At 47.6% G+C, this 26,335-nt stretch overlaps 1 protein-coding gene across 4 annotated transcripts; it reads right to left on the bottom strand.

The window, feature by feature from the left end:
- KIF23 (kinesin family member 23) lies at window positions 1–25,940 on the bottom strand. 4 transcript variants are annotated; one of them, XM_062206221.1, is made up of 24 exons: window positions 25,816–25,940; window positions 24,559–24,628; window positions 23,493–23,621; window positions 19,880–19,985; window positions 19,174–19,310; window positions 18,858–18,967; window positions 17,638–17,808; window positions 15,656–15,697; window positions 14,843–14,955; window positions 14,599–14,720; window positions 13,416–13,518; window positions 10,889–10,968; window positions 10,684–10,803; window positions 10,344–10,470; window positions 9,880–10,038; window positions 9,095–9,252; window positions 7,335–7,508; window positions 7,047–7,226; window positions 6,447–6,758; window positions 3,502–3,732; window positions 2,376–2,458; window positions 2,122–2,203; window positions 1,501–1,571; window positions 1–615 (listed from the first exon to the last, which is right to left on the bottom strand). In XM_062206221.1, exons 1-24 carry the CDS (start codon window positions 25,824–25,826, stop codon window positions 600–602), a joined length of 2,907 nt encoding a protein of 968 aa, XP_062062205.1. In that variant the 5' UTR covers window positions 25,827–25,940; the 3' UTR covers window positions 1–599. The 4 variants fall into 4 exon arrangements, with proteins under 4 accessions (XP_062062205.1, XP_062062208.1, XP_062062206.1 ...); XM_062206224.1 differs by lacking the exon at window positions 6,447–6,758; XM_062206222.1 differs by lacking the exon at window positions 15,656–15,697 and having other exon boundaries at window positions 25,816–25,913.
- Between the last annotated feature and the right edge of the window lie 395 nt (window positions 25,941–26,335).

The raw sequence follows: 26,335 nt of genomic DNA, 5'->3' as shown, positions 1-26,335 counted from the left end.
CTGAGTGCTTTTTATTTCATATCTAAATGAAATGGCATATCTAAATGTCAGAAAGTGAGTATATACATACAAAATGCAAAACACCTTCCGAAAATGGTTTTATTATGGGCCAGTCCCGATATCTTTATTTTGAAAGTTTCAATTGTCAAATATGTCTAAAGTGCATTCTTGCAGCTAATCAATAGCAGCATTTGTTTCGTTTAAAAAACCAAAGAAATAGACCAGAGCTGGAGAAGTCACAATAAAAAACGAAGCGTGATCTAGATATTACCTTAATTATACCAAGACAAACACTTGTGTGAATTAGTTTATAAGTCCATAAGAAATATACAAAAAACAGCTTTATAAAAAAGTCCATACAGCAATGAGCCCGGGGTCTTGCTCTGCTAGGAATATTAAATACGGTGAGGCACATAATATACAAGGTCTGCTGACTGCTGCGTGTCTTTGGAACCATCAGGGAAGCTCTGCTCTAAGCCAGTGTCTGACAGGGCTGAGGTCTGGGACGTCCAGCGAGGCCGCAGGAGGCTGCTCTCCGTGGCTTCGGAGCAGTCACCAGCACCATTGACGACGCTCTGCTGCTACCGGGGCGGTCTTGTTCATGGCTTCTTGCGCCTAAAACCAAACCCAACATTTAGTGTGGAATTTTGCAATTGGTGACCCCTTTGTAGTAAAAGAAATCTTCAATAGGGCTTTGAGCTCTGTTTTATCGTGGGAAAACTCAAGTCCTGAGAAAGCAAACAGCATGTAAGATATGCTTATCTAGTGTTACATGTAGACCACAGGACCTCCCATCTTTCTCCTGTCACAACCATTTTCCAAACTGCCTAAGGAATACAAGAGCTAAAAATACTGCACAGGGGCTGGTGCTATGGCACAGCAGGCTAAAGCCCCGGCCTGCAGGGCCAGCATCCCATACAGGTGCCGGTTCGAGTCCCGGCTGCTCCACTTCCACTGCAGTTCCTCTGCAGATGTGCCTGGGAAAGCAGCAGAGAATGGCTCGAGTCCTTGGGTCCCTGCACCCATGTGGGAGACCCGGAAGAAGCTCTTGGCTCCTGGCTTCAGATCGGCTCAGCTCCGGCCATTGTGGCCATTTGGAGAGTAAACCAGCAGATGGAAGTCGTTTCTCGCTCTCTAACTCTGTCATTCAAATAAACAAATCTTAAAAAAAAAAAAAAAAAAGTAGTACACAGGCAGATATTTGCAAAGAAGGGGTTTCCACTATGTCAAGGAAATGCAGTATTTGAGTTCATAGAAGACGAAGTGTGGCCCCATCACACCGTACATCCTGCGGCTCAGCCGCACTGATCTCAGCACTGGCAGGTCAGGAGAGGGAACACAAGGCCGTCGTGCACAACTCCGTGCAGGAGCACTGGCAGGACAGGGCCAGAGCCGCCCTTGCTCCATCACCTCCAGGAGGAAATGATCGCTTCTACAGCATGTAGGATGGCAGGGGATGCTAGGAGGAACACACAGCGAGGCCCCCCTCACAGTGCTCACTTGGGCTGTGCGTGATGCTGATACCCAGGTCCCAGCTGAGATCCCGCTCTCATCTCCACAGCCACGGAACACTGAGAGGAAAATGACAGAAGAGGACAAGGTCAGCTCCTCTCAGCAGTCTGGGAAACACAGTGCTGTTCAGACAGCTCTCCCCGGGTGATCTCCAAGACACCTCTGCTAGAACGGCACTCAGACCCCTGCGGTCCCTTCCTGGCACAGGCCACACACTCACAGCCGGAGGGTCTCTACAGTCAGCTGGGACCCCCCTCTAGTTAGGTAAGGAAGAAGAGAGTTCTTGAGAGCCTCCCGACCTCTGCTTCCCACATTCCATCCACAGGAGCCCCTCGTCAGAGGAAGCGTTATAGAGGACGACTGTGAGCTGGTGTGAGGACACTCCTCCAGCCCGACCAGAAACGCGGTCCTTCTACACTAGCTCCCCATCAGCCCGAGAGCAGGACAAATGCCTTGGCTGATGCGCTCGCAGCAGGCGTCCAGGCCGCGCTGGCGGTGGGAGAGCCTACCTCAGCATCCGCAAAGAGCAGCCGTGTCTACGGCTGTGGGGTTCAACCATGCCGAGCCTAATTTCTATTAAGCAGACAAATGTTTCATCTTCACCCCTACCCTTGTCTCTACATCGGTCCACTCAGACTCTGTGCCATCTGGCTGGGCAGGTGCTACTGTGGATGATCTTCGTTTCCGACTACTGAAAAAGGGGAAACACGATGCACTAATTATTTCTGCATCTGAGAACAGGAAACATATTGCAAACAGGGAGGACCCATCTACACCCCTCTGGGGAGCTGCTGGTAAATTTCACAGGATGTTCTGTTCCTCAAGAAAGAGCAGCTAGGAAAGCATCTTTGATGATCACTCACCCACTTGTTGATTCTTGTTTTAAAGTCTCAATATCAGTAAACTGAACAGCTTGTCCACCACCCCTTGTTTTAAAAACATCACCCTAAAGCCAAGAGAAAAGGTCACTGTTACACTCGCGACACATGCAAATGATGAATACACACATATATTTAAATACATATCAAGATTCTACTGCTTTACGGAAACTCCCACCCACAAAACCAGATGGTGCTTGGGACTGTGGAGTCTGTACTGAGTTACTTAGAAATTTGAGATCCGTCCTCCACCAAAGCAAAGAAGCCAATACAATGTAATCTGTAACACTATCACTGCACAAATAAAAATTCTTGTCCCACTTGTAATTTAAAAACTCCACTGAGGGTTAAGACATCTGCCTGGAATTTCTACACCTTCTAAGGCCCTGTTCTTTCTTCTCTGAGAGCCCCTGAAATTTAAAAGAACAGCTTATACCCTGAATTTACAAGTGAAGAAACAGTTACTTGTTCAGTGGCCCCAAAATCTGCTTATGTAAGCCCAAATCTGACATCAATGTGCTTAACCACTTTCCCGGATGGCGACTGGCTCATCTTTATAGAGTGAATTAAACTAACAATTTCTCAGCTTTATATGGCGCATTTTAGTGGAAAATTCCTAGTGTTATTCCAAATAGGGACTACCTTCCAGAGTTAAAATTTTTAAGAAGTATCCTCTAAATGGAATTTAAAAAGCCTTTTACTCTCCTGATTGTTCACTGCCCCTTAACAGAGGAGATCTAGAGACAGGCGAGCATCTGGGCGGCTCTGCACAGAGGCATTTTCATAGGTCAGATTTTAACGTGGGCCTTTACCTAGAACTGACACAGCCAAAGTAGGAGTTCTTGGTGTAGATTTACTTTTGAAGTAAGGATTAAAACTAAACATTCAGTAATAAAGTCCAGATAGCCTGGAGTTCTATGCAAGCTAAGAATCTCAGTCTGTTTAAGAAGATTTGGTCTCACAACCTAAGCAACTGCTTTTATTTTCTGCTACCAGAAGCGTTCCATCACTCATTCATGTTCCAGCTGACACTGCCTGTGTGACATCAACAGAGCAACAGGGTTGGGTTTTTTAAAAGTATATGTTGTCTCCTGGGTGAATGAAGCTTTACCTTAATCAGTTTAGTTTCAATCTCCCCATCGGAGGCTAGTTCCTGGTGGGTCAGCATGTACTTCTCACACTTAGCTAGTGCCTTTTCATTTGCAACAGCTACTGTGATGGCATGAGGGACATGTGGCTGCATGACTGTTTCAGTGTGCACGTTAGAGGCGGGCTTATGATCTACCCATCTGTCTCCCGCAGAGCGCGACCGTCTGTGGCGGGGACGAATCGGTGGTGCGTTCTGATCAGGTTGAAGGAGGAATGGAGAAAGAAGCATAACCCAGAATTAATTGACAGGCATTAGAAGTGCAGCAGGTTTGTTCAATGATGACAGTATCAAAACAAACCTTTTCAAAAGCTAAATATGTAATGTAAGCAACTTAAACATTCTCTTCTTTTTCTTTAAACATGAAACCAACAGACATCCTTGTAACACCAACTAGTACATTATACATCCAACAGAGGCTGACGTGACAAACTCTGATAACGCTGCCAGCCTTTTCTGCTTAGGTGCTGGCTCACAACCGTTCACCCTGTATTCTCAGTCAAAAGCCACTATCTACTCCTGCATTTGTGAGCTGATTAACTGGGCCCACAACTCTTAAAAATTTTCAGCAAGATTATTAAAAGCCTTCCACATGTCCAAGGCCTTGAAACAAAAGAGGAAACACTCTTTATGCAAAGCCACACACAAAAGAATATTAAACGCTGATGAAGCTTTAGTATAAAACATTCAAGTACATAAGGTGTAATAACTGTATGTCAGAAAAAAAGAGTAAAACAATGTTAAGTACTTCTAAGTACTTTCAGTTAAGATATCCAGATCTCCAAACAAAAATTTATGAAAAGTTCAAATAATGGCTAAAATATACAAATGTCTTCCTCCCAAACATTTTATACAGGCCCAAGAATCCAATAAATATAGTATATCAAATCAGTCTCTATTAATACAGTAAAAACCTAGTTGCTTGCACTCAGGTTCCAGGTGAATCTGGGAAAGTTAAATTTAGCACAGTCGGCCTACAAAAAGAAATCTTTTCCACATACGTGACAGTTAATAGTATGTAAAACTGAAAACAAACCGAAGTCCATCACATGCCAATCTTTCAGAGTTAGTCAAGCATGAAATCCCAGTTTCAAAATCCACATTTCTCTGGAAAATGATTACATAGAAGACCATAGTTCTATATAGTTATAAAAAAATGAAGCACTAGTGACTGCTCCAATCATTATAGCACAAAACAGTTGCCACTAAAGAGACTGAGGCTCAAAGCAAGCAGGAAACTGCATTCTCAGAATGGTTTAAGTGGTGTTAATAAGCAAAGTCTGGCCCTTCCGAGCTACCCCCTGGCAGAGTGAGGGTGTCCTTGACACATCTGGCAGCAACACACTCTGAAATAAGCTTCGGCAAAATGACAGTCTGGACTAGCAATCTACCGGCACTGAAGAAATAAATACCGAAAAAACTCCTCTTTGAAGTATAAATTCAGTCCACCTGACATAATTTTTGAGCAACACACACAGACATTTTGATACTAACCTTAAGGTGACTTTTCTGCTGCACTTCTAAGAGGTGTGGATTTCAAGTGAGAAGTTAAAGGACCTCTAGTCAACCCTCTTACACACCTCAGGGCCAAGCCAGAGGCCAGCAGGCAGTGAACGGTGTTGTAAGGGGAGTGACTAGAGTTGATCAGAAAGACCATTCACCATGATTTGCTCCCTAAGAAGGTTGTAGCCAAATTGGCAAAGCACAGAACCTCAGGCCCGAGAACATGTCAAGCTGTGGTAAATCCCTGGGATTCCTCACTATCCCTTAAAAACTGGGACCTTGGGCCACCTCAGTGGACGCTCATCCGCCCCAAGTTACACAGTAAGGAAACCAAAAGCAAATATGTACCGCATGATTAATTTGTTTAGGAGAAAATTTCTGAAAGATCTATGTTAAGATTTTACTAAAGATACAATTCACAATTTTAACTTGGTCTATTTACTCAAAGGAAACTTTACCTTTATCCTTATATGAAGAAAAACAGGCGAGTGAATTTACTTTGGTTGACTGATTTAGATTTGAGTGATTTAGGTTTGAGTGATTTAGGTCTGAGTGAGGCAAAGCCCTTGTAAAAGGCCTGCAGAGCAGCCCACGTAGCCCTGCAGCAGTTCCAAAACAGCTGCCCTGGCCGCTTCCCAACAGCCCAGAGCATGCACATCGAAGGGAAGGGGTGGACTATTCTATATTAAGAGATTAAACAGACAGGCATTCGCTTTGATGGGATAATGGACGAAAAATGAAGTCATTTGGGGACAATTTGGGAGATTAGAGGATATTTATTTATGATGTTCACTTCCTTCGAGGTGATAAAGCAAGGTGATAAAGGTTGTGGTTGTGCAGGACAATATTCTCTTTCTATTGATAGCATCCAAAAGTCTGTGAGTCTGATTTACTTTCCAAAGCTTTAGGGACAGATTGCTGGCACACCTATAAAAACGAACAAGTGGCAACTCTAGGGAAGGGGGAAGGAAGCCAGTGTATCCTGTTTATAAAATAAACCACGTTAAAAAGTGGAATTCAAAAGAACAATAAAAAAATGTAATTTGAGGAAAGGGAACCAAAAGAAAAACCATGGGAAGTGTGCTCTAAGGCACTCACTTTCAACATCATACAAAACTCATGAGCTTCTGCAACTGGGACGCACACACCACACCCGGGATGCCCCAGGGCTGAGGGAGTTTGCTGAACACAGGATGCTGATTCTGTTGCCAGCAGTGTTTGGGCTTTCTCAGTCAAGAGCCAGGCCTCACTTTTGGGGTGAGTCAATCTTCCAAATTAACTACCAGAAAAATCAGACCTTGTTTGTATGGGAGCCCACCCAGCTTTCCCCTGAATATCTGGAACAAAGTTACAAAGAGCAAAGCAAAGCAAGTCTATGAGGACAAGCGTAGAAATCTGGCACTAACCCTGCAGCAATGATCCTCTTCTACTGCTAGCTCCTCTCTGAATGTCGGGACCACCTCCCTGCCTTCAGGCCAGTACACCCCTCGCCTTCTGTCTGACACGATACAAGTTTGACTTTGTCCTGGCTCCCGCTGCCTACGCCTTGCAATAGATGTGACATTGAGAGGTGTGTTGTACGGAGGAATTTTCTGCTCCCATTCCGAAATACAGGAAGCTACAGAAATGCTGCTGCAAGAGTTAGAGCGCCTATGTAGCTGTGGTTGGCTCATGAGTTGCTGGCCGTTGGGAATCTGAGCAATAGAGTTACTAGAAAGCTAAAAAAATTGGAGAGACATTAATGAGCAAGACTGAAAAACTGAGACACAAGTCATCACTTATCTATACTTTAGCACACAAAGACAACATTGTAAGTAACTGTTCATACGACTACTAAAATTGATGTACTTACTAAACTTGTGCTTACACTAAATTTAAAAATATCTCAAATAGAAGTTTCAGAAACATACTAAGTAATTGAAAACAAAAAACTGATTCTGATAAACAGCCATCTAGTCTGAACGAGCTCTCTAATACTAAGCCACCCCCCACCTCAGATAACTCACAGGCACCGGCGGCGGAGACGCAGACCGTGGAATCACTTTTTCTCGGTCTCGCTCCCGAGAGGGTCTCTCTGGCTTCTCAGTTTTGGGTTCAGTAACAATAGCCTTCAGCTGCTTCAGTTTCTCATCTTTGACCCAGAGTTTATTCTGCATCTCCAGCTGTGTGGCCGCCACTCGGCGCTCCTACGGGTTTTCAGTGACAATTTACATCTAATTCTGTGGTACGCATCCCGTGCCAGCTCACTGCATCTCCCACACCCCGACCGCAGTGCACATTCACACGACACTCACACATTCTTTCTGCCACTTCATGGTCGTCTCTGTCACCATGCCTTGTAACCGGGCTTCTAATCTGCGTTTGTCAGAGAACTGTCGCTGAAGCTTCTGGTTCTGGGTTTCCAGCTCCTGCTGCAGATTGCGCTTGTCCTCTTCGTAGATGGTCGTTGTCTTCTCTAAAATCTCGATCTGGGGAGGCAGAGCGTTAGGCTCGGTATTTGGCAGGTAAACACTGTGTGGCTATGAAATCCTCTTTCTAATTTGCTACTGCAGGCTCACTTGTGGAAAGAAAAGGCTTGCAGAAAGCACCATTATCTTTTTTTTTAAAGATTTATTTTTATTTTATCTGGAAGGCACAGTTACATAAAGAGAGAGAATATCTTCCATCCACTGTTTCACTCCCCAAATGGCCGCAACAGCCAGAGCTTGGGCCAGGTTGAAGCCAGGGGCCAGGAGCTTCTTCCATGTCTCCCATGTGGGTACAGGGGCCAAGCACTTGGCCTATATTCTGCTGCTTTCCCAGGTGCATTAGCAGGGAGCTGGGGCAGAAGTGGAGCCGCTGGGACTCGAACTGGTGCCCTTATGGGATGCCAGCACTCCAGATGGCAGCTTAACCCACTACACCACAACGCCAGGCCCAGCACCGTTATCCTTTAAAATGTCACCTGAATTCTGACCTTCATTCTCAGAAATGGCAGCTTGTTCATAAGCAAGTCTCTCACCGCAAGATAAAGTTATAACTGACTTCACGGGAAAATTACTTTCCCAACTAAGGCCTAAAATTTTAACTTCCCAGATTATGCTCAGAATAAGGAAAACTGTATGGCTGAGAGTAGCCGCTCCCTCAAATGAGCATATAAGCCCTGCACCTCCAAAGGGTCCTTGGTAAATGAGAACAAACGTGAATTACACAGTGCCGCAGCAAGCACCGAGACAGCATTTCCTTCTACCCTGCAGGGAGACATTCATGCGGAGTTTGTACTTTTAAAATCCGACCTGTAAACCAGATACGGATCCAATCAGCACCCAGTAGTTAGAATGTGTATTGTGAAAAAAACTATGCATGATTCTCGAAGTATTCTGCACCAACATTAATTTGTGTCTTAATTCCATTTTTCCGTAAACTTTTTGAGGTACCCTCATATTGTCATGTTGTCCAAGGCATTATTACATTTTCTCATGTAATAATTTATTTCATGTGATAATTGGAAAAAGAAATAGAGTGAGGAAACACTTCTAATCAAAAAGTAAGGGGAGGGTGTTTGGCTAAGCGGTTTAAGATGTGGTTGAAGTGTGCCTGTGTTCAACTCCCGACTCCAGGTCCTAACTCCAGTTTCCTGTTAACAGAGCCCCTGAGAGGCAGCAGTGACAGCTCAGTGACAGAGTCCCTGGCTCCCAGCTTCGTCCTCCGCCCAGCCCTGGCCACCAAGGACATCTGGGAAGGGAGCAGGTGGATAAGAGCTCTTTCTCTCTCTCTGTGCCTTTCAAATAAATAAATTTTTTAAATCGAAACTTTTTTTAAAACACACTATCACCACAAAAACCCTAAAAGTCCTCCAGAAGGATCCATTGTTTGGGCCAGACATTTTTCTCAATCGCTAGATTCCTAAGACTAAACACGATTATGATCCCTCTTCCCTATACTGGTCACTCATATTTCCTCTACTTTGGGCTGAAATGAAGACTAATAAATGACCAAATATAACTTAACAGCAGTAACAGTCAGAGAGCAGTGCTGAATGGGCCATACACAGTCCAGCAGTGACAAAACAAACCTTATACTCTAAAGTTTTGTTCTTCTTCTCCAGACGTTCTATCTCCAATTTCTGTCCTGAGATCACCTTTTCTTTTTCATTTAGTTTCCCTTGAATGTAGTTTTCTTTATTTAAAACAGCACTGTCGCATTCTTGTAACATGGCTTTAAAAGTATTAGCTGAAACCAAAGCATGAGGTCAAGTTTTACTCCAATTCAGATCAGCAAATGTTTCAATTTTATTAGCAGACATTAGACATAACATTAGCAACTAAGCAAATCCATGCGAATCAGTCTGTAACAGGAAAATCAGTTTGGAAAGAAATCAGGAACCTGAATCTCAAATCTATAAGAGACATTCATAGGGGCTTTCTGTGTAGTACTGAAAACACAGCCTCCCCCTGCCCTGGAGGAGCCTCCTCTTCCCAGCCCCACAGTAAACAAACTGCTTCCAAATAACAAAAGCACAAACAGAAACAGCTCTGGAGTGGGATCAGTCAGACCTGAGCTGACTCCCTGGTATACTGCCTACTGGTAAAGACTTGGGCAAGTTATTTTTCTGAGCAAATTTCATTTCTATACAGAAACCGAAATATCACTCTCACAACTTTTTTTTTTAGTTTCTTAGAATATAAAAAAGAGCCGTGGGAAAACGCCTGTCCTCCTAATTAGACAACGTCTTGAGAACACAAAGACAGAATCTCTCCTGCAAAATCGCTCCCTGGGAAAGGCGCACCCAACACTCACATCCCGGTGCATTCCTTCCATGTCTGAGGGTGACGCACCTGCCAACACGCCTGCCCTTACCTTGCTTGTGAAACTCGTCAATCATCATTTGCCGAAGACGATGTCGCTTCTCCAAGGCCTCAATCAGCCTTGGGAGTGTCTGCTCATCACTGATATCCAAGAGTTCACACGACGGCAACGGTGGGAAGCTCTGTAAAACCACGCCGGGGACGGAGGGCTCTGCGAGAAGTACACAACAGCAGCACGTTACACCAGAGAGAAGGTGCTGACTGAGGCAAACCAACACTGTGACCAGAGCAGCAGTCCGGTTAGCCACGGAATTTCTTGAGCTGTCATAATTCTACTTCCTTACAAATGACAGACAGTATGCAAGAGAAGAAACCTCATCTACATCTTGGTCCAAATGTTTTTGCCCTCGGTTCTTTAACAGAGAGGATACAAATGGTTCTCATATAAAACAGACTTGGTTTTCTTTAAGGAGACACAGACCAATCCGCGGGCAAAGGGTAGAGCACCGATCTTACCGTCAGCGATGGGACCTCCTCGCGCCTGGTTCCTGAACCGCCTTCCAGGCGTCAGACCACAGATTGCCTTGTCTACTGGCCTGGCCACTTCTACTTCTTGGGTCACTTCCGCAAACCTCATGACTTGCTAGAACACAAAGCAAGTGGAGTTTTGTAAAGAGCCCAGACAAGTGCTGCTGAAGAAGAACTGAGGCAGCAACAGTGGAATGGCCGCAGCTCCCTTCTCTACCCCAGAGGCTCAGCACCCATCCTTAAAACCTTCAGAACACCACTCTTCACGTCCACAGAGGTCTTCCCAGCGCAGACTCGAGACTTAACAGCACCAACACAGAAAACCTACCAAGCTTTCTTCGTAGTCTTCCGCCTTTGGATTCACGCACACAATCATCCGTACTTTTCCTTCCCCATCAAAGTAGTTCTTGAACAGATGGGTTAACTTGGAGTCTCGATACGGAACCATCTGTAAGTACATTCAAACCCAAACATGTAAGGCGACAATGCACATGAGTGACACCATACAAAAGATCAAGAAGGCCGCCGCCTACCTTGTTGGTCCCATACATCTGGTTCTCTCTCAGGACTTCCATACACGTTCTTAGTGTCATCAGTGACTGATTTATGTTACCTGATAGAAAACACAAGAGTAGACAAAGTGTGGTCTATATAATCTCAACTTCATATAACTTTTACAAATAACAGATTCTCATGGCCCCGTGTAAAGAACTGTCCATGCATGGCGCAGGCTGTCTCTCAATAGTCTACTTCTGGAGAAGCTAAAAGCCATCCCTCAGGGTTCCATCAGGCAGAATAAATGCACCATTACACTTACAACCCATAAGGTTCCTCCCAAATTCTAAATTCTCTGATGCAGATGTGTAATGTCCTCATGTTGAAATATTTTCTCTAAAGCATGCCCATGTCAGGGTCCAGCAGGCCTCATCAAGTCCAGAATCCCCCTGCACACAGGGCCCATGCTATTTCCAACAGCCACTCAGGAGCCACTAACTCCGTTCCCTCCCCAGATCAACAAGGACTGCTTAGAAGGCACACTTGTTACTTCTGACCACTCCTGTCAGGCTGTGGCCAAGGCAAGCTCCAAGAGACCCGGCAGGCTTCTGCACGTGCATTGGAGCCTGGATTAAGATCCGCTCACTCCATCACACCTTCAGCCCTGGCCTCTCAAGGACGCAGCAGAACCTTGGTTACGCCTTCCAAAACGCAGAACCCACCGCACCCCTGTGCTATTGCACGATTCGTGCTTTCCCTCCCTCCCCCATCTCCCTTCCTCCTCCTCCCACAGTGCTCTCAGGAACGGGGATCATCCTCAAATCTGAGTGACGCATTTGAATCTTCCCTTAATGGACACAGGTTCTTACCTCGGGGCTATGTTGTCCGGAGCTACATTTCAGGCAGTGTGTTTTTACTTTTACTAAACTCTAACTGGAATTTAGCAGTTCTTTCAATTACAAAGGTAGACCAAAAACACAGTAGTAGTGGGAGTGCCTGTGGAGTGTTCACGTTATAGTTCACTGCTGATCAAAATATTTATTTTACCATTACTGTGCAGCTTATTTAGTTATTAGGCCTGCTGCTGGGTTTTTATTTAATGCCTTAATAAAGACGCACATAAATGACTGTATGACAAATGTAAGAATGCTTTTTAAAACACACTTCAACAGAACTGCCTTTCTCTGTGATCCTCTCTGCATTATACATTCACACTGGGAAGGGGGCACAGGCTCCAGCATGGGTCCTGCAGCCCAGAAGGCAGTGCCCTGGCCCTCTGCGGTTCCTTGGAGGAAAGCTGCTTATGCCCACCTCCTCAACTCCTCCTTAAAGCCAGCCCCTTGGCCACTTCCAGGAGGACAGTGGCTCTCACACACACGCTGCTGTCACAGGACTGACGTCCTCGACTCCAGTAAGTTCTGGTCTCCATTCTGTTGTTGCCGAGCAAGCACGCCCAAACCCCAATCTTCATCACTCAGGAGCACAGTAGGCCACCCCTGAAAACGGTGGTGGGCGTCTTACACCCCAGGACAGACACTTCCCCGGGTGCTCCTCGCCCCCACCAGCACTCAGAGGCCCTTCTACCTTCTCCAAGCATCAAGTCCCTGGTTTTTGGCTTCTTCCCAACCCAGCTGAAATCCCTTTCCCATCAAAGTTAACCCTTCCTCTTCCAGATTCTTCTGCCTTTCCCAAGACCTTCCTCCACCAATTGTAGCTTTAATATTTGGTACCTGGCACCGGGGCCACAATGCCAGACACAAAGACTACACCCACAAGACTCCAGTGATCAGGTGAGAAGCAGGAACCCTTTGGCCTAGGTAGCAGGAGGTCGAAAAGGCCCCATTTGGCACCATTGGACTTAAAACTTTTTCATCTCATCAGCACATAAACTCAAGTCTTTATTGTCTTCCAACTTACATTCTTAACCATTTCATAAATCCTTCAGTCCTGTCCGACACACAGCTCACTCTGCTCCCCTGAAGTACCAACCCTGCGCACCCCTAGACTGGATCACTCAGCACTGCTCTGCGCCCCCACAGAACCTGGGGCTTACATCCATCACCCTCCACCCAAACAGCCCATCTCTCTCTTTCTCTGGCAGGGCTTCAGCCTTTATTACTGCATTCAAGTCCTGGCCATTAAAAGATTACTAACATCAAACACAGACCAAGGAGAGGTCACACACACACTTCCCCCAGCTGCCCTCACTGTCCTGGGCCTCACACCTCCCGAAGCAGATGAGGAGTGCTGGAGCGACTGCTAGGTCACTTAATTTCAAGGACTGGGCACCGCCGACAATCACAGGTAACTCTTTCAATAGGAATATAACTTATTTTCTATTTATTTTAGCCACTCTTCCTTATTCTTAAAGAAATTACTGTGTTGTAATAGAAAGATACCAAACCAGCAAAACTAAAGAAACAGCACTGACCATTAAACCTTAGCCTCCAAACTAATTAAATTGAAGACAGTCAGGCTTAAACCACCTAAAGATAAGTGGGTAATAAACCGGCATCCCAAGTTTTTAAAGGTTGTAGCAATAATCAAGTTCTATGTTGTACTCACCAGCTTCGCGTAATCTATTCCCTTCTGCTTTGGTCCGGTTAGTTCTTTCACTTCCAGCAAGATCTACTAAGGATAACTGGCTTATAATAATTTGTTCTTTTTCCTGAAAGGAAGACCACAAAGCCAATAACCTAAAATGTTATCATTGGTTTACAATGTTCTTTAAATAGATTCAAGTCAACAGCTACTAAGTTTTCATGAATATAACATTTGTACAAAAGGGAAGGGCTAGGGATACCCGTTTCAGGGGAGCATGCCAGGTTGGTCAGGACACTATTGGCTATTTATCCGTTGTCTGGGCTCCCTCCCACATCAGACCATAAGCTCCCTGAGGGCAGGGACTCTATCTCTAGCACTCAGCAGAAACTCAACAAATACTGGGGAAGAAACTGTGACTCCAAATAGGGCTATACTAAATTTTTCTATACAATCAGCTATTTAATAGTTTTATACTAACCTAATAATTTCATAATACTCTAATTTTATAAAAATAAATCAAAGTCAAGAGATACCTAGGTGATACTGTTATATTAGATGTGACTCAAAGGAAACCACATGTGTATGGAAGGTCAGCTTATAACCACATTGTAGCTGTCATTAACGAGTGCTGACCGTCAGCCACACGAGGGACCGAGAACCTGCTGTGCACTGCCTCCTGCAGTGATTACGCCCCCGGGAAGAGGGTCTGTTGCAGTGCTAGTAATTGAACAGAAATCAGAATTCTAATCCTGGTCATCTTCAGTACCATGTCCTCCAGCCATTTATGAACCTTCATAAGCCAGGATTTCATGCTAGGGTCTGAATACAGCTACACGTGAATAGCTTAGAACTATCAAATTACATCTACTCATACACAAATGCTGTTTAGCGACATAAGCCTTGTAGCACAGTGGGCCCAGCAGTGAATCCGCAGACAGGGGGCCTACTGCCTATCAGCCAAGCAACGAGTGACATGGGACACTGGCCACCAACTGCTGCCATTCAAAAACCACAATGTAGAGTTCCACACACAGAAGAAGTTGGCAGAGAAAAAACAATGACTCACACGTCACACGTTCTTATTTTATCTCTTCCAATGAAGACACTGTTTTAAAGATCTGCAAACCTTTTCCAGGTTCTTACAGAACAATTTTATTGCAACGAAACCTCCCTAATTTAACTCTAATTCCAACTATAGCCTTACCTGTAGGACATTGTCTCCATCTGCATCTAGGGGCGCCTGCACTAACTTAATGTTGAACACACTGTGCGAACGGCTGGACTCGCGATTCAGATGGGTGTTAGCAATCCGTCTCTTTTTCTGGCCTGTGACAACAGAGAAGTCATTGATTATACCAGAATTCAGCCACTTCCTTATACTCATACACGCTCTCTCATAAAAAGGATTACTGTCCAATGATGATAGCTATGCTCAGTTCTGCTCTAACCTCTCCAGAAAACTTCAAAAGCCTCCTCAGTAGACTTCACTTCCACTTCTGTACATCCTGCAACATACATGTTATGGTTCTTATCTTCACGAAGCATTTTAGACTGTGGAAGTCTACGGGGAAGAAAAAACAGATTAGTTTCCTAAAACTAAGAGAGAATAAGATCTTCACTTAAGACTAGGACTAAAATGCCAGGCAACACGACATCCATTCTCACAATGGAGGTAAGTTTACATGAGACTCTAAAGCAATGTTAAACTCGGATCAGACTATACGGATAGCTAGCCATGATTAGTTACCTAACAGGATAGCAGGAACCAATTGTATCTGAAAAGCTTTGCTCTACCAGCACATGAAACAACACGTACAAACAGAGACCGAAGTGGAAGTCGAGGACCATCACATGCACAGGTTAAGATCTAGCATTTTCCTAATTTAAACAGAGCAGCAGACAGAACTAGTTCTGAATTCACCAGCAAAAGCAGACAACACATTCAGAAAGAGTTTGGTATATACCAGGAGTGGCAATCCTTTCAAAGTGGCTCTTCAAGTTTTGGTCTGTATGGTAGGATAGGGGATGGGTAAAGACCCTGCTTGCTTGGCCTCAGTCCTATGAATGGGGAGGGTAGAGACATCTACCAGCCACCATCACCGAGAGTCAAAGGCGGATTTTTCAGGAAGCCAGGCAGGCTTAGAGGTCACAGGGCAGCCCAGTGCCAATGAAAAACCACGTATATGCAAACATGCCACAGATACCAGCCACTAGCATAACTGCACCCTCTCCTGAAGACAAGAGCCGACACAGACACATACACAAAATCTGGGTTCCTCAAGGGCGTGCCGAATGTGTTCCACCTACCAAAGGAATACAGAAGTTACTCTCCTCCAGCAAAACGTTCAGTGCAGACTAAGTGACAGGCACGGGCTGGGATCTTAAAATCCCCCCCTTGCAATGCTCTTCAACCAGCTCAAACAAGCTAACAAACTACATCTGGGTGCAGGGCCAAACAAGCACCCGTGTAAGCTTGTTCAAGGAGTTACCCAGGAAGGTTAGAAGACACAAAAGTCACTTTTATTTGGCTTTCACATAAATCAAATCAAATCAAGATAGGGTCCTTTGAAAATCATTTCATTTTTAACTAAGCAAACAAAAATCGAACACAAACAGACAGAAAGGAATCTAACTGGTAGCAATGGCTGACTTCAGAACACTTTGGGAAAATGGTACATGCAAAACCAGAGGCAAGACAGCTGACACTTGAAATGAACAGGAAAGCACTTAGTCAATATTAAAAGCAATGCCTCTTAAGGTCCTCATGTACTTCTCTATAATCCAACCCCATGTATTTCTTTCCTAACGCCAATATCCCCGTGGTAGAGAGGTCACTCCAGTAATCAGTTCCTTTGTAAGGTTCTCATTTGGGGAAGGGTTCGTAGAACAAAAGCAAAGGGGGCACTCTTTCTTCACATAAACTTCTGAATTAATACTAGCAACTTTGTGATTGTCTTTTCTAATCTATGCAGATGCAAATCCAGGGACTCTGCACAGATACCTGCTCGGAAACACGACTCAGTACGAACCACAGAGACTTCTATCATGTGTGCACACAACCAGAATCTACGTATTTTTGTGGAAACATAAGTGGATGTTGACACCTGTCCTCCTTCCAATGGTTTTCTCAATTTCACTGTTCCTCCAGTATTGTTCCATGACATATACACACAAAAGTTATAGACAAGGCATGACTCTTCATATTACTTATGGCCTGGGGCCAGTGCGGTGGCATACTGGGTTAAGCCATTGCCAGCAATGCTGGCATCCCATATGGGTGCCAGTTCAAGTCATAGCTGCCTCACTTTCAACATAGCTCCCTGCTAATGTGCCTGGGAAAGCAGCAGAAGCTGGCCCAAGTGCTTGGGCCCTTGCACCTACATGGGAGACTCAGATGAAGTTCCAGGCTCCTGGCTTTAGCCTGGCCCAGCACTGGCCGTTGCAGCCATTTGCGGAGTGAACCAGCAGATGGAGGATCTCTCTCTCCCCCTCTCTGACTCTGAAACTTCCAAATAAAATAAATAAACCTTAAAAAAAAAAAAAAAAAAAAAGACAGCATTGAAGACCAGCCTTTAACCTGAGAACAAAACCAGCACTTGGAGACCAGACACTAGTATGAGACCCAAGATTCCAGCGCCAACGCGCACACATGCAGATTTCTCTTCTGTGATGCCAGTGGGGAACTGGGCTTCAGTCTCCGCAATGGAGACCGAGGGAAGCTGAAGGAGCAGGCCTTTCCCTCGGTCAAGGACAAGGCAGCCGTCACTTCCTACCACCCAGGGAGAGGTCTCTGAGCATCACCGTGCAGACAGCAGCTCTCGGCTGCATTCTGCAGAGACCGCTGAGACACGCGTGGCTACTACGATGGCTACAGAACTGCCAACGCTGAGTCAGGTTCTCCAGGGTGGCCCGGGGTGCACGGACAGGGCCACTTCCTTATAATTAACTAAGGTCCTTCTAAAGGCACGGCCACAGGCCGCGGTCTCCAGAGCACTCTGCGCTGACTGCCTGGCTCACTCTGCGCCTTACCTGCCTTCACCCACTGGTTCTCTACAACCACATACCCAGTGAGTAACCAAAGCTCTCACTGAGCACCAGCTACAGGACTAAAGTTCTATCTTTTCATTCTGAAAACAAACGCAAGCATTCACAGCTGAAATTTATAGTTGACAAAAACAAGGATCAGTGAGGTAAGTGACTCCCCCAAGGTTAGCAGCCAAGAGGGCTTCTCCTCATTACTTACTTGGGCTTGGTGGGGTCAAAAGGCACTTCTTCTAATAGATCATATATGTAATTATTATATATTTCAATGTAAGAGACAAACACTCCATAGACACTGTCTTCATCAACCTCTTCTGCTTTGCAGAATTCTCGGACGGTTATCATGTCTGCAAATTCTGGATCTACTTGTCGTCTAAAACACAAAAACAAAAGTGTCTGATTTTAGTATATATTTTGAATCAATATCAAAAGGAGATGATCTCAAGAGAAAACTCAGAGATGACATAAATGGGGGCTGGTGTTGTGGCGCAGTGACCTAAGCCACCACCTGTGACACCAACATCGCATACGGGGGTCAGTTTGAGTCCCGGCTGCTCCACTTCTGATCCAGCTCCCTGCTAAGGGACCTCTCGGAAAGCAGCAGAAGACGACCCAAGTGCTTGGGCCTCTGCACCCATGTGGGAGACCCACATGGAGTTCCAGAGTCTGGGCTTTGGCTTGGCACCAGCCCTGGCTTTTGTGGCCACCAGGAAGTAAACCACTGGATGGGAGATTTTCTCTCTCCTTTTTTTAAATTTAATTTTATTTACTTGAAAGGCAGAGTCACAGAAAGAGAGAGGGAGAGACAGAAAAATTTTACATCTGCTGGTTCGCTCCCCAAATGGCCACAACTTCCAGAGCTGAACTGCTCCAAAGCCAGGAGCCAGGAGTTTCTTCTGGGTCTCCGATGTGGGTGCAGCTGCTTTCCCAGGCGCATTAGCAGGGAGTTGGGTCAGAAGTGGAGCGGCCAGGACTCAAACTGGCACCCATATGGGATGCTGGCATCACAGGCTGCAGCTTTATCTGCTACACCACAACACGGTCTCTGGCCCCTCTCACCCCATAACTCTGCCTTTCTAGAAATGCATCAATCTTAAAGAGAGAGAGAGATTATATAAATGACCCACCATAATGAGCAGAAACTCCCAAAGCAGCTGTGTTCACACTCACGGTCCCCCAACAGTACCCCCACATCCTCCCAGATACACAACACAGGCTTTGACAGCCTCCCCCACCCACAGAGGCACCTTCTCATGACAATGACTCAAAGGGTACTGGAGAGACAAGAATGCAAGAACATGCCTCAGCTCTGACCTCTCGAAAGCCAACTGTCAGACCAATTCTCCACTCACTTGTCACCTGCCCCACCCTGGGGAAAGCACAGGCAGAACCCTGGGACCCCACAGAAACACGATGACTCACTTGCTGGAGGGGGTCTTGGGGTTGGGCATGGCTTCCCTCTTCTGGCGCTCCAATAGGGCATCGACCTCACACTGTATGTCCATGCTGTTCCTGTCGTTAGACTTAAACACCTGAGGCAGGGCAAAAATCAGACCATACTTCTAAAATTCACTTCCATGAACATACTCAAGAAATAAGAAACGTTTAATAGTGAGACACAGCTCAGTTTTCAAAACAGACCCAGTGCTTCGGTTCTCTCCCTTAACGCCACCGTGTCCTGCAGCACTGCGATCCCCGTCTACAGCGAAGCAGTCCCAACACAAAGAATTACACTCACGTATCGCTTAGCTTGAAACGACCCTATGCTGTTAAAGATCATGTCCAGAGAGCGAGGAAGCAGCCCTCCTTCCCCTGGGGAACCGGTCATCGTGTGGGTCTTTCCACTTCCTGTCACCCCATATGTGAAAAGGAGACCTACAGGGTAACAAGTCACAGTGAGTTCCATCATGAACGTCCTCCACTTGTAATATTTCTCCACTGCATTTAAAACACAAAGAAATTAACCAGCTGGACAAAACAGGTTTAACAGCATTCTCAAAGTAAATCTGAATTCAATGCCAAACATAAGCTAAACAAATACTTTTTTTTTTTTTTTTTTTTTTTTGACAGGCAGAGTGGACAGTGAGAGAGAGAGACAGAGAGAAAGGTCTTCCTTTGCCATTGGTTCACCCTCTAATGGCCGCTGCGGCCAGCGCACTGCACTGATCCAAAGGCAGGAGCCAGGTGCTTCTCCTGGTCTCCCATGCGGGTGCAGGGCCCAAGCACTTGGGCCATCCTCCACTGCACTCCCGGGCCACAGCAGAGAGCTGGCCTGGAAGAGGGGCAACCGGGACAGAATCCGGCGCCCCGATCGGGACTAGAACCTGGTGTGCCAGCGCCGCAAGGCGGAGGATTAGCCTATTGAGCCGAGGCGGCCGCTTAAACATATACATTTTAAAAGGAGAGGAAGAAAGGAAAATCGAACAAAACTCCAAAAATGATACCATTTTTGCCATGGATGAGGTCATCTACCAAGGGACTTGCCACCACATCAAAGAGCTCCTTCTGAGTGGTGTGAGTGCCAAATACTTGCTTAAATGAATACTGAGTCTGTGCAGGGAGACAAAACAAAACACACTTAGACAAACAAACCCCACTGGAAATACATCTGTTTAAACCTGGAATGTTTCTCTATGAACATCTAAGACATGCAAAGAAAAAATATTTGTTTTTTTAAATTGGTTGTATTTGATTCTTATTTATTCGAGGGAGTAAAGGGAAGGAATAGGGGGAGAGAGAGAGAGTGTGCAAGCTGAGGCTTGCCCCGCCATCAGCTGATGGCACAGGGCCTGCAACGGCCAGGAGTGGGCCAGGCCAAAGCTAGAAGCCAGATCCGCACTCCAGTCTCTCACTGGGTGGCAGGAACCCACTACTTGACAGGACCTGCTGCCTCCCAGGGTGTGTGCTGGCACAAAGCTGGAATTGGGAGCAGAGTGGACACCTAAAACCCAGGCACTCTGAGATGGAATGCCAAACACCCACCCCACGCACGGCCTTCAAATCTAAGTCATTTCCTACCTACATAACCCTAATCATAGACTGGTAAACAGGGGACTGCCTCAGGAGCAGCGCCTTCTTCTTTTTTTTTTTTTTTTTTTAAAGATTTATTTATTTATTTATTTGAGAGGTAGAGTTATAGACAGTGAGAGGGAGAGACAGACAGAAAGGTCTTCCTTCCATTGGTTCACTCCCCAAATGGCTGCAATGGCCAGAGCTGTGCCGATCTAAAGCCAGGAACAGGTGCTTCTTCCCGGTCTCCTGTGCGGGTGCAGGGCCCAAGCACTTGGGCCATCCTCTACTGCTTTCCCAGGCCACAGCAGAGAGCTGAGTTGGAAGAGGGGCAGCCAGGATTAGAACTGGTACCCATATGGGATGCTGGCACCGTAGGCAGAGGATTAACCTACTGTGCCACAGCGCCTGCCCCCTCCTTCCTTCCTAAGAAAACAAAGGCCTACAGGAGGAACTTGCCCAAGCCCATGGGGTGGTTAGTGTCACAGCCATCCCTAGGGCAGTATGAGGCAGTGACAGGTCTGAACCAGGACCCCACACCCTCACCTACTGAGTGTCTGACAGACGGGGCATATGTAAGGCGCATTTCCCTCTGAGGCAGGAGAGAGACAAACAGCACACGGATGTGGCTACTCATCTGGGGGTCGTGACTTCTGACAGGATAGTGGGGCGCCCTGAGGAGGTGCTCTCTAAGCCGAAACCCAATGCGGCGGTGGGGAGCAGGCCAGGAGCACGCAGGGGACAGAGAAGTCCTAGCTAAGGCACCAGCCATCAGGCAGGATTCTGGCTCTCCCAAGAGGCTCAGGGACTGCGTGAGCGCTGAAAGATGAGGCTGGAGACACACAGGAGACTCACCAGGGTTTTGCCATTCAAAGACCCTTGAAAGGTTTTAGACAAGAAATGCAGTTTTGTTTATGCTTTAAAAGCTCATTGTGGCTGCTCCGTGGAAAATGGATCAGAGCAGACATTCCAAATGAAAGCAGGCACTCCACTCAGCTCCAGCAGCCTTGGCCAGGATACCTGTCTACCTAAATGTTTAGAGACATTCGTAACCATTTGATGGGGGCCCAACAGGCAGCCTGTGTCCAACAGGCTCATCTCACGGAGCACACTAAATGCCCGTGTCTCTCATCTCTCAAGCTTAGCTCCAGCCAGCACGAGCTACACAAAAGGGCCAGCTGCTACGATGCGCTGAGAACTGAAGAAAGCTGCTCCTCCAGTGCAGGCGGTCTGGGAAGCTCTGGTCTCAGGGACCAGGCTCAGACGAGGGTGGCAGCAGTGGAGACAGAACTGAACAGTTTCAAGCAAGAACACTTTGGAGTAGGACTGACGGGACTACGAACCAGATAGGAAGACGGGCCAGTAGACAGTAGGCACCAGGTCCATGACCTGAACCCCTGGACAGACAGATGCTGGCACCATTACTTGAGAAGACTGGGGGAAGTTATTTGGAGGAGAAAAGTCAAGAGCTACCTTCTAGACGTGCACACGCTAACAAGCCTATGTGGCGTCCAAGCAGCGATCTCAAGCAAGCGGCTGTCAGCTGGTGTCTAGAGCTCGAGCAAAGGTTTAGGCTGTGGATAAAAATGTCAGCTTTCTCCACACCAGACAGGTACTGCCATGGGCAAGTGTGGCAGAAAACAGGCCCCTGGGCACGGCCCAGGAGGAGGCTGGAAAAGGACAAGAAGTCAGCTAAGGGTGACTGGTGAGACAGGAGAGCAGAGAGCGATAGAGGGGCAGGAGAGTGCCAAGGGGAGGGGGCTGCAGAGAGCCGAGCACAGGGACAAGGTTAGCAACAGAGGTCACGGTTAGTCTCTAGAAGAGCATTGCCACGGCGGCGCCACGGCAGCCTGAAGGTACCTCCTCCCCCTGCAGCCCCACAGCCCTGCCCACTTCAGCACAACTGACCTCCTGCCTTCCCTGTGACCACTCATCTGGTAACACCGTCCCAAACAAGTCATCAACCCATAACGGCGAGGGCTCTCCCACCGTCAGGACAGCAGCTCAGCAAAGGTTTGTTCAACTGAACTCAATAGTTTACTAAATGTAAGAACGCTTCATGGGGCCAGCGCTGTGGTTTAGCGGGTAAAGCCGCTACCTGCAGTGCTGGCATCCCATATGGGCGCCGGTTCTAGTCCTGGCTGCTCCACTTCCAATCCAGCTCTCTGCTATGGCCTGGGGAAACAGTGGAAGATGGCCCAAGTCCTTGGGCCCCTGCACCTGCGTGGGAGACACAGAAGAAGCTCCTGGCTTCAGACTGGCGCAGCTCTGGCCATTGCAGCCAATTGGGGAATGAACAAGCCGATGGGAAGACCTCTCTCTCTCTCTAACTCTGACTTTCAAATAAATAAATCTTAAAAATAAAAAAAGAACGCTTCATTAAGTATACAAGGTTTGTTATTAAATGTTTCTTTTATTTCCACACATGAAATCGTGTGTTTATCAACTGCCTGGCATGATCGTTTGTCATCCACATCAAACTATCCTTAATGTGTGCTCTAAAAAACAAACACCCAGTGTCTACACCAATTAGCCCCATAGCCCATCCAGCACGCCAAAGCTGTGTCTCTATACTCTAGAAATCAAAAGCACTACAGATACAGTCGCTACAGTGAAGCACATGAGTCTTTCAGCAAAGTGCAATCACATGTGACTGTTAAATTCACCCTGTGGGGCAGCAGGCTAGGTCACCACCTGGAATGCCCGCCCCTCACATGAGTGCTGGTTCAACCCCAGCTCCTCGACCTGCAGTCCAGCTTCCTGCTAATGCACCTGGGCAAGCACGCTGGCCCAAGTACGAGGGTCCCTGCCACCCATGGGAGACCTAGGTGGCGTTTCCTTCCAACTCCTGGTTTCAACCTGACCCAGCCCTGGCTGTTAGAGGCATTTGGGGAATGAATAAGCAGATAAAGGATCCACCTCTCCCCCATCTGTGTCACTCTGCCTTTCAAGTAAATAATAAACCTTAAAAAGTTTCCCAATGGAAAAGCCATTAAGGAGACAACACAGCCAGTACAAACCACTTGGTTTGAACCGAGTTCAAATCACCTCCTTGTAGTCTCCATTCCTGTTGAGTCGGTAGCCCTCCGGGGTGTGCAGCTGAACAGTTGTGTTACTGACCACTTCTATGCAGCACTCCTGCTCGGGAAAGCCCAGCGGCCGCACCCTGCAGTACACCTGGAGAAGCGGGAAGCTCAGTCGGAAGCCTGGTCTCCATTCGCTTCCCGTTCACTCATTCCAAAAGCACTTGGTCTCGCAAGAGATCTACACGTAGGGGCCCCAAAACCAAACCTACTACTCAAGGCGGGCAAAAGCAAACAGTCACGCCAGATATGAGAAAAGACTTAAAAACACACAAAATTGAAATTGTGATAACAAAGTATCAAACTGCACAGCTTCCCTTCATTTCTGCTGTCATACTAACAGAAACATCTCTCAAAACCAACAATCTATCACACAAGGAGGTAGCTTTAAAAAACTGTTAGAATTCTTGGGAACTGTCGATTAACACTTTGCCAGCTTAACCTAACACTTCATACACAAAGAAGGGAGAGGGTTTGGGGTGGCAGGGAAACCTGCTCAGCTGTGTACCAAGCACCCCAATCCCAAACTCAGACTCAGGGACCCACTGCAGTGCCAGCGAGAGGGAGGCCAAGAAGACCCAGAGCCAACCCACGCTCTTCCAGTCGTCGCTGGCTACAAGCACTTCCCACACGCAAAAGAGAGAAATACTTGCAGTTGTGAGTGGGCATGAGACTGACTCTGCTGCCTATACCACAGTCTCTCTATGAGACTTGGAGCTGGGGCCATCGGCCACTGGGGGCAGATCTGAGCAGGATGGCCCCCCAAACTCAGAGTATGAGCCCCGCTAGAAGTCTGGTTATCTAAATATTTCAGATTACAATTAGTGACAGGAGGCATGCAGCCCAGAGACTTCATTTGAATCAATCCTATAGAGAAAACAAACTTGCACGGCCAGAACCAGCTTTGCACGGTTCAGTAAAACCATTAGACTCCACGTTCCACATCTCTTCGTGCAAGCACACCCGTAAGACAGAACAGGCCTAAAGAAAGAGCACGCACGCACATGCACGAAGCCACAGGCAGACCTTACCCCGACCGGGTCTTTAAGGTTCGTCTGGGATCCTTTTTTCACAAGAGGTTTCCTAGGTGTCTTAGCCCTCCTGGTCATAGAAAGAACATTTCAGTTCAACAGCAACAGGCAAAACCCACGAGTGTAATTCACCCGCAGACAATCTCCCTTGGGGCTTATCGAATGGCCTCCTAGAAGTTCCGAGGAGCCGGCATCAGCCTCACCGACTGCACTAGTGGCATGGCTCTCGCACGCAGCAGTGCTTCAAGTCTGCTTCAGAACACATTTTTGTTCCCACGTGTAATTACTCACTCTTGGATGAACTCTGGATCTTAAGCAGCTCTGCATATTTCTCTTGAGTAACAACTTCACAGAGGCACTAAAAACCTGAAGCATCTGCACATACCTGCCCACATCTGTCCTAAAACACATTTATGTAAGTGGACAAGCACACTAGCCTCCATCCACAGGCAGACAAGCGAACAAATTACAAAAAGCACAAGGAGGCGGCTGTCCATCAAGATTTCTGTCTGCACGGTCCTTGCAAGGAGAAACTGTGGTCAGCAGCCGTTCAGAACTGTTAACCCGTGTGCCCCAGAATGAGGTCCTAACCTGCGAATTCCAGGGGCCTCAGGGCAAGGGGATCGGCCTGTCTCACCATCCCTCTGGCCTACCACTTTTTTTCCCTTTATCTTATCTGCAGGCCAGGTGAACATTTTGCACCAAAATGCCGCGGAATTTGGTCAATACTTGGGTTGCACATGACCGAAACAATTTTTTTTATAACATATTCCCTGATGGAACAGGAGCTAAAATCAGTGTGACTTTTCAAAAAAAAAATTTTTTTTTAACAGAAAGCTTTCGGCTTCGGGCTCTTCAGGAAGTCCGCCCATCGCTCTGCAGAGTGCGGGAATGCGGGCGTGGGCGTGCGGGCTCGGGCAGCCCCCCACCCCAGCCTCCGAGCCCCAGACCGCGCCCGGCCGCACACGCCAGCGACCCGAGGGAGACGAGGGGGCCGAGACAGGCGCGGTGCAGCGGCCCCGAGCCCTCAGGACGACCCCGCCTACGGGAACCGGGGTCCGGCGCCACCCGCCTCCGACGGGGCTGGCCTGTCCGCGCCGCGGGGAGCCCGGGCGGGGCGGCGGGGGTCTCCGCGCCCGGAGAGGCCCCAGGCGGAGGCTCCGGCTCTGTGGCGGCGGCGGTGCTGGGAGCAGAGCCCCCGGCCCGGGTGCCCGCCGCCGCCCGCCCGTCCGTCCCTCTCGGCGACCCCCTACTCACGCTGGCTTCATGGCAGCAGGCTCGGCGGGGCCGCGGCACGCGCGCGGGCCGGGCTCGATCGGGCGGGCTGACGGACGCGCCGCAGGAACCGGGTCTCGGCAGCTCAAGGCGCGGCGCTCCGGAAAGCCCGGCGGCGCCGCTGCGAGCCCAGGTGAGCTCGCGCCCGGCGCATTTCAAACGGACCAATCAGCGCCCGCTCGCGGGGAGGGGCGTGGCCTCGAAGGCCGTGCCCGCCCTGCCGGAAGTGGCGCTGGTCTCCTAGGCGACCGACGCAGAGTCTGGTTGTCAGCGCCAGAGGGACCGGAACTCGAAGCCCTCGCGTTTTCCGCTGAGGAGACTGGGTTTTTTTCCTGATGGTTATCGACTACATCTGTGCTCCTAGCGGCCTCCCGCCCCTTCTCACCTTCCTACAGGCGCACGGCGGGGCTGCGGGTAGTCATTTCCTTGGCCTGTGTGGTTGGACGTTAATTAGGATGGTTTTGATGTTTCCTGTTACAGACGCGGCCTCTGTGCATAGACT

The sequence above is a fragment of the Lepus europaeus genome, chromosome 11, assembly GCF_033115175.1.
Source record: "Lepus europaeus isolate LE1 chromosome 11, mLepTim1.pri, whole genome shotgun sequence".
Taxonomy (NCBI): Eukaryota; Metazoa; Chordata; class Mammalia; order Lagomorpha; family Leporidae; genus Lepus; species Lepus europaeus.
This window is presented reverse-complemented; position numbering and strand designations above follow the sequence as displayed.

What these genes read in the sequence shown, in the direction of transcription:
- KIF23 (XM_062206221.1), bottom strand. An exon ending in ACCTTAAAGACCCGGTCGGG is followed by an intron (nt 23,622 to 24,558) that starts GTAAGGTCTGCC and finishes CCGCTTCTCCAG; the next exon opens with GTGTACTGCAGGGTGCGGCC. An exon ending in AAGAGGATCATTGCTGCAGG is followed by an intron (nt 3,733 to 6,446) that starts GTTAGTGCCAGA and finishes CAACCTGATCAG; the next exon opens with AACGCACCACCGATTCGTCC.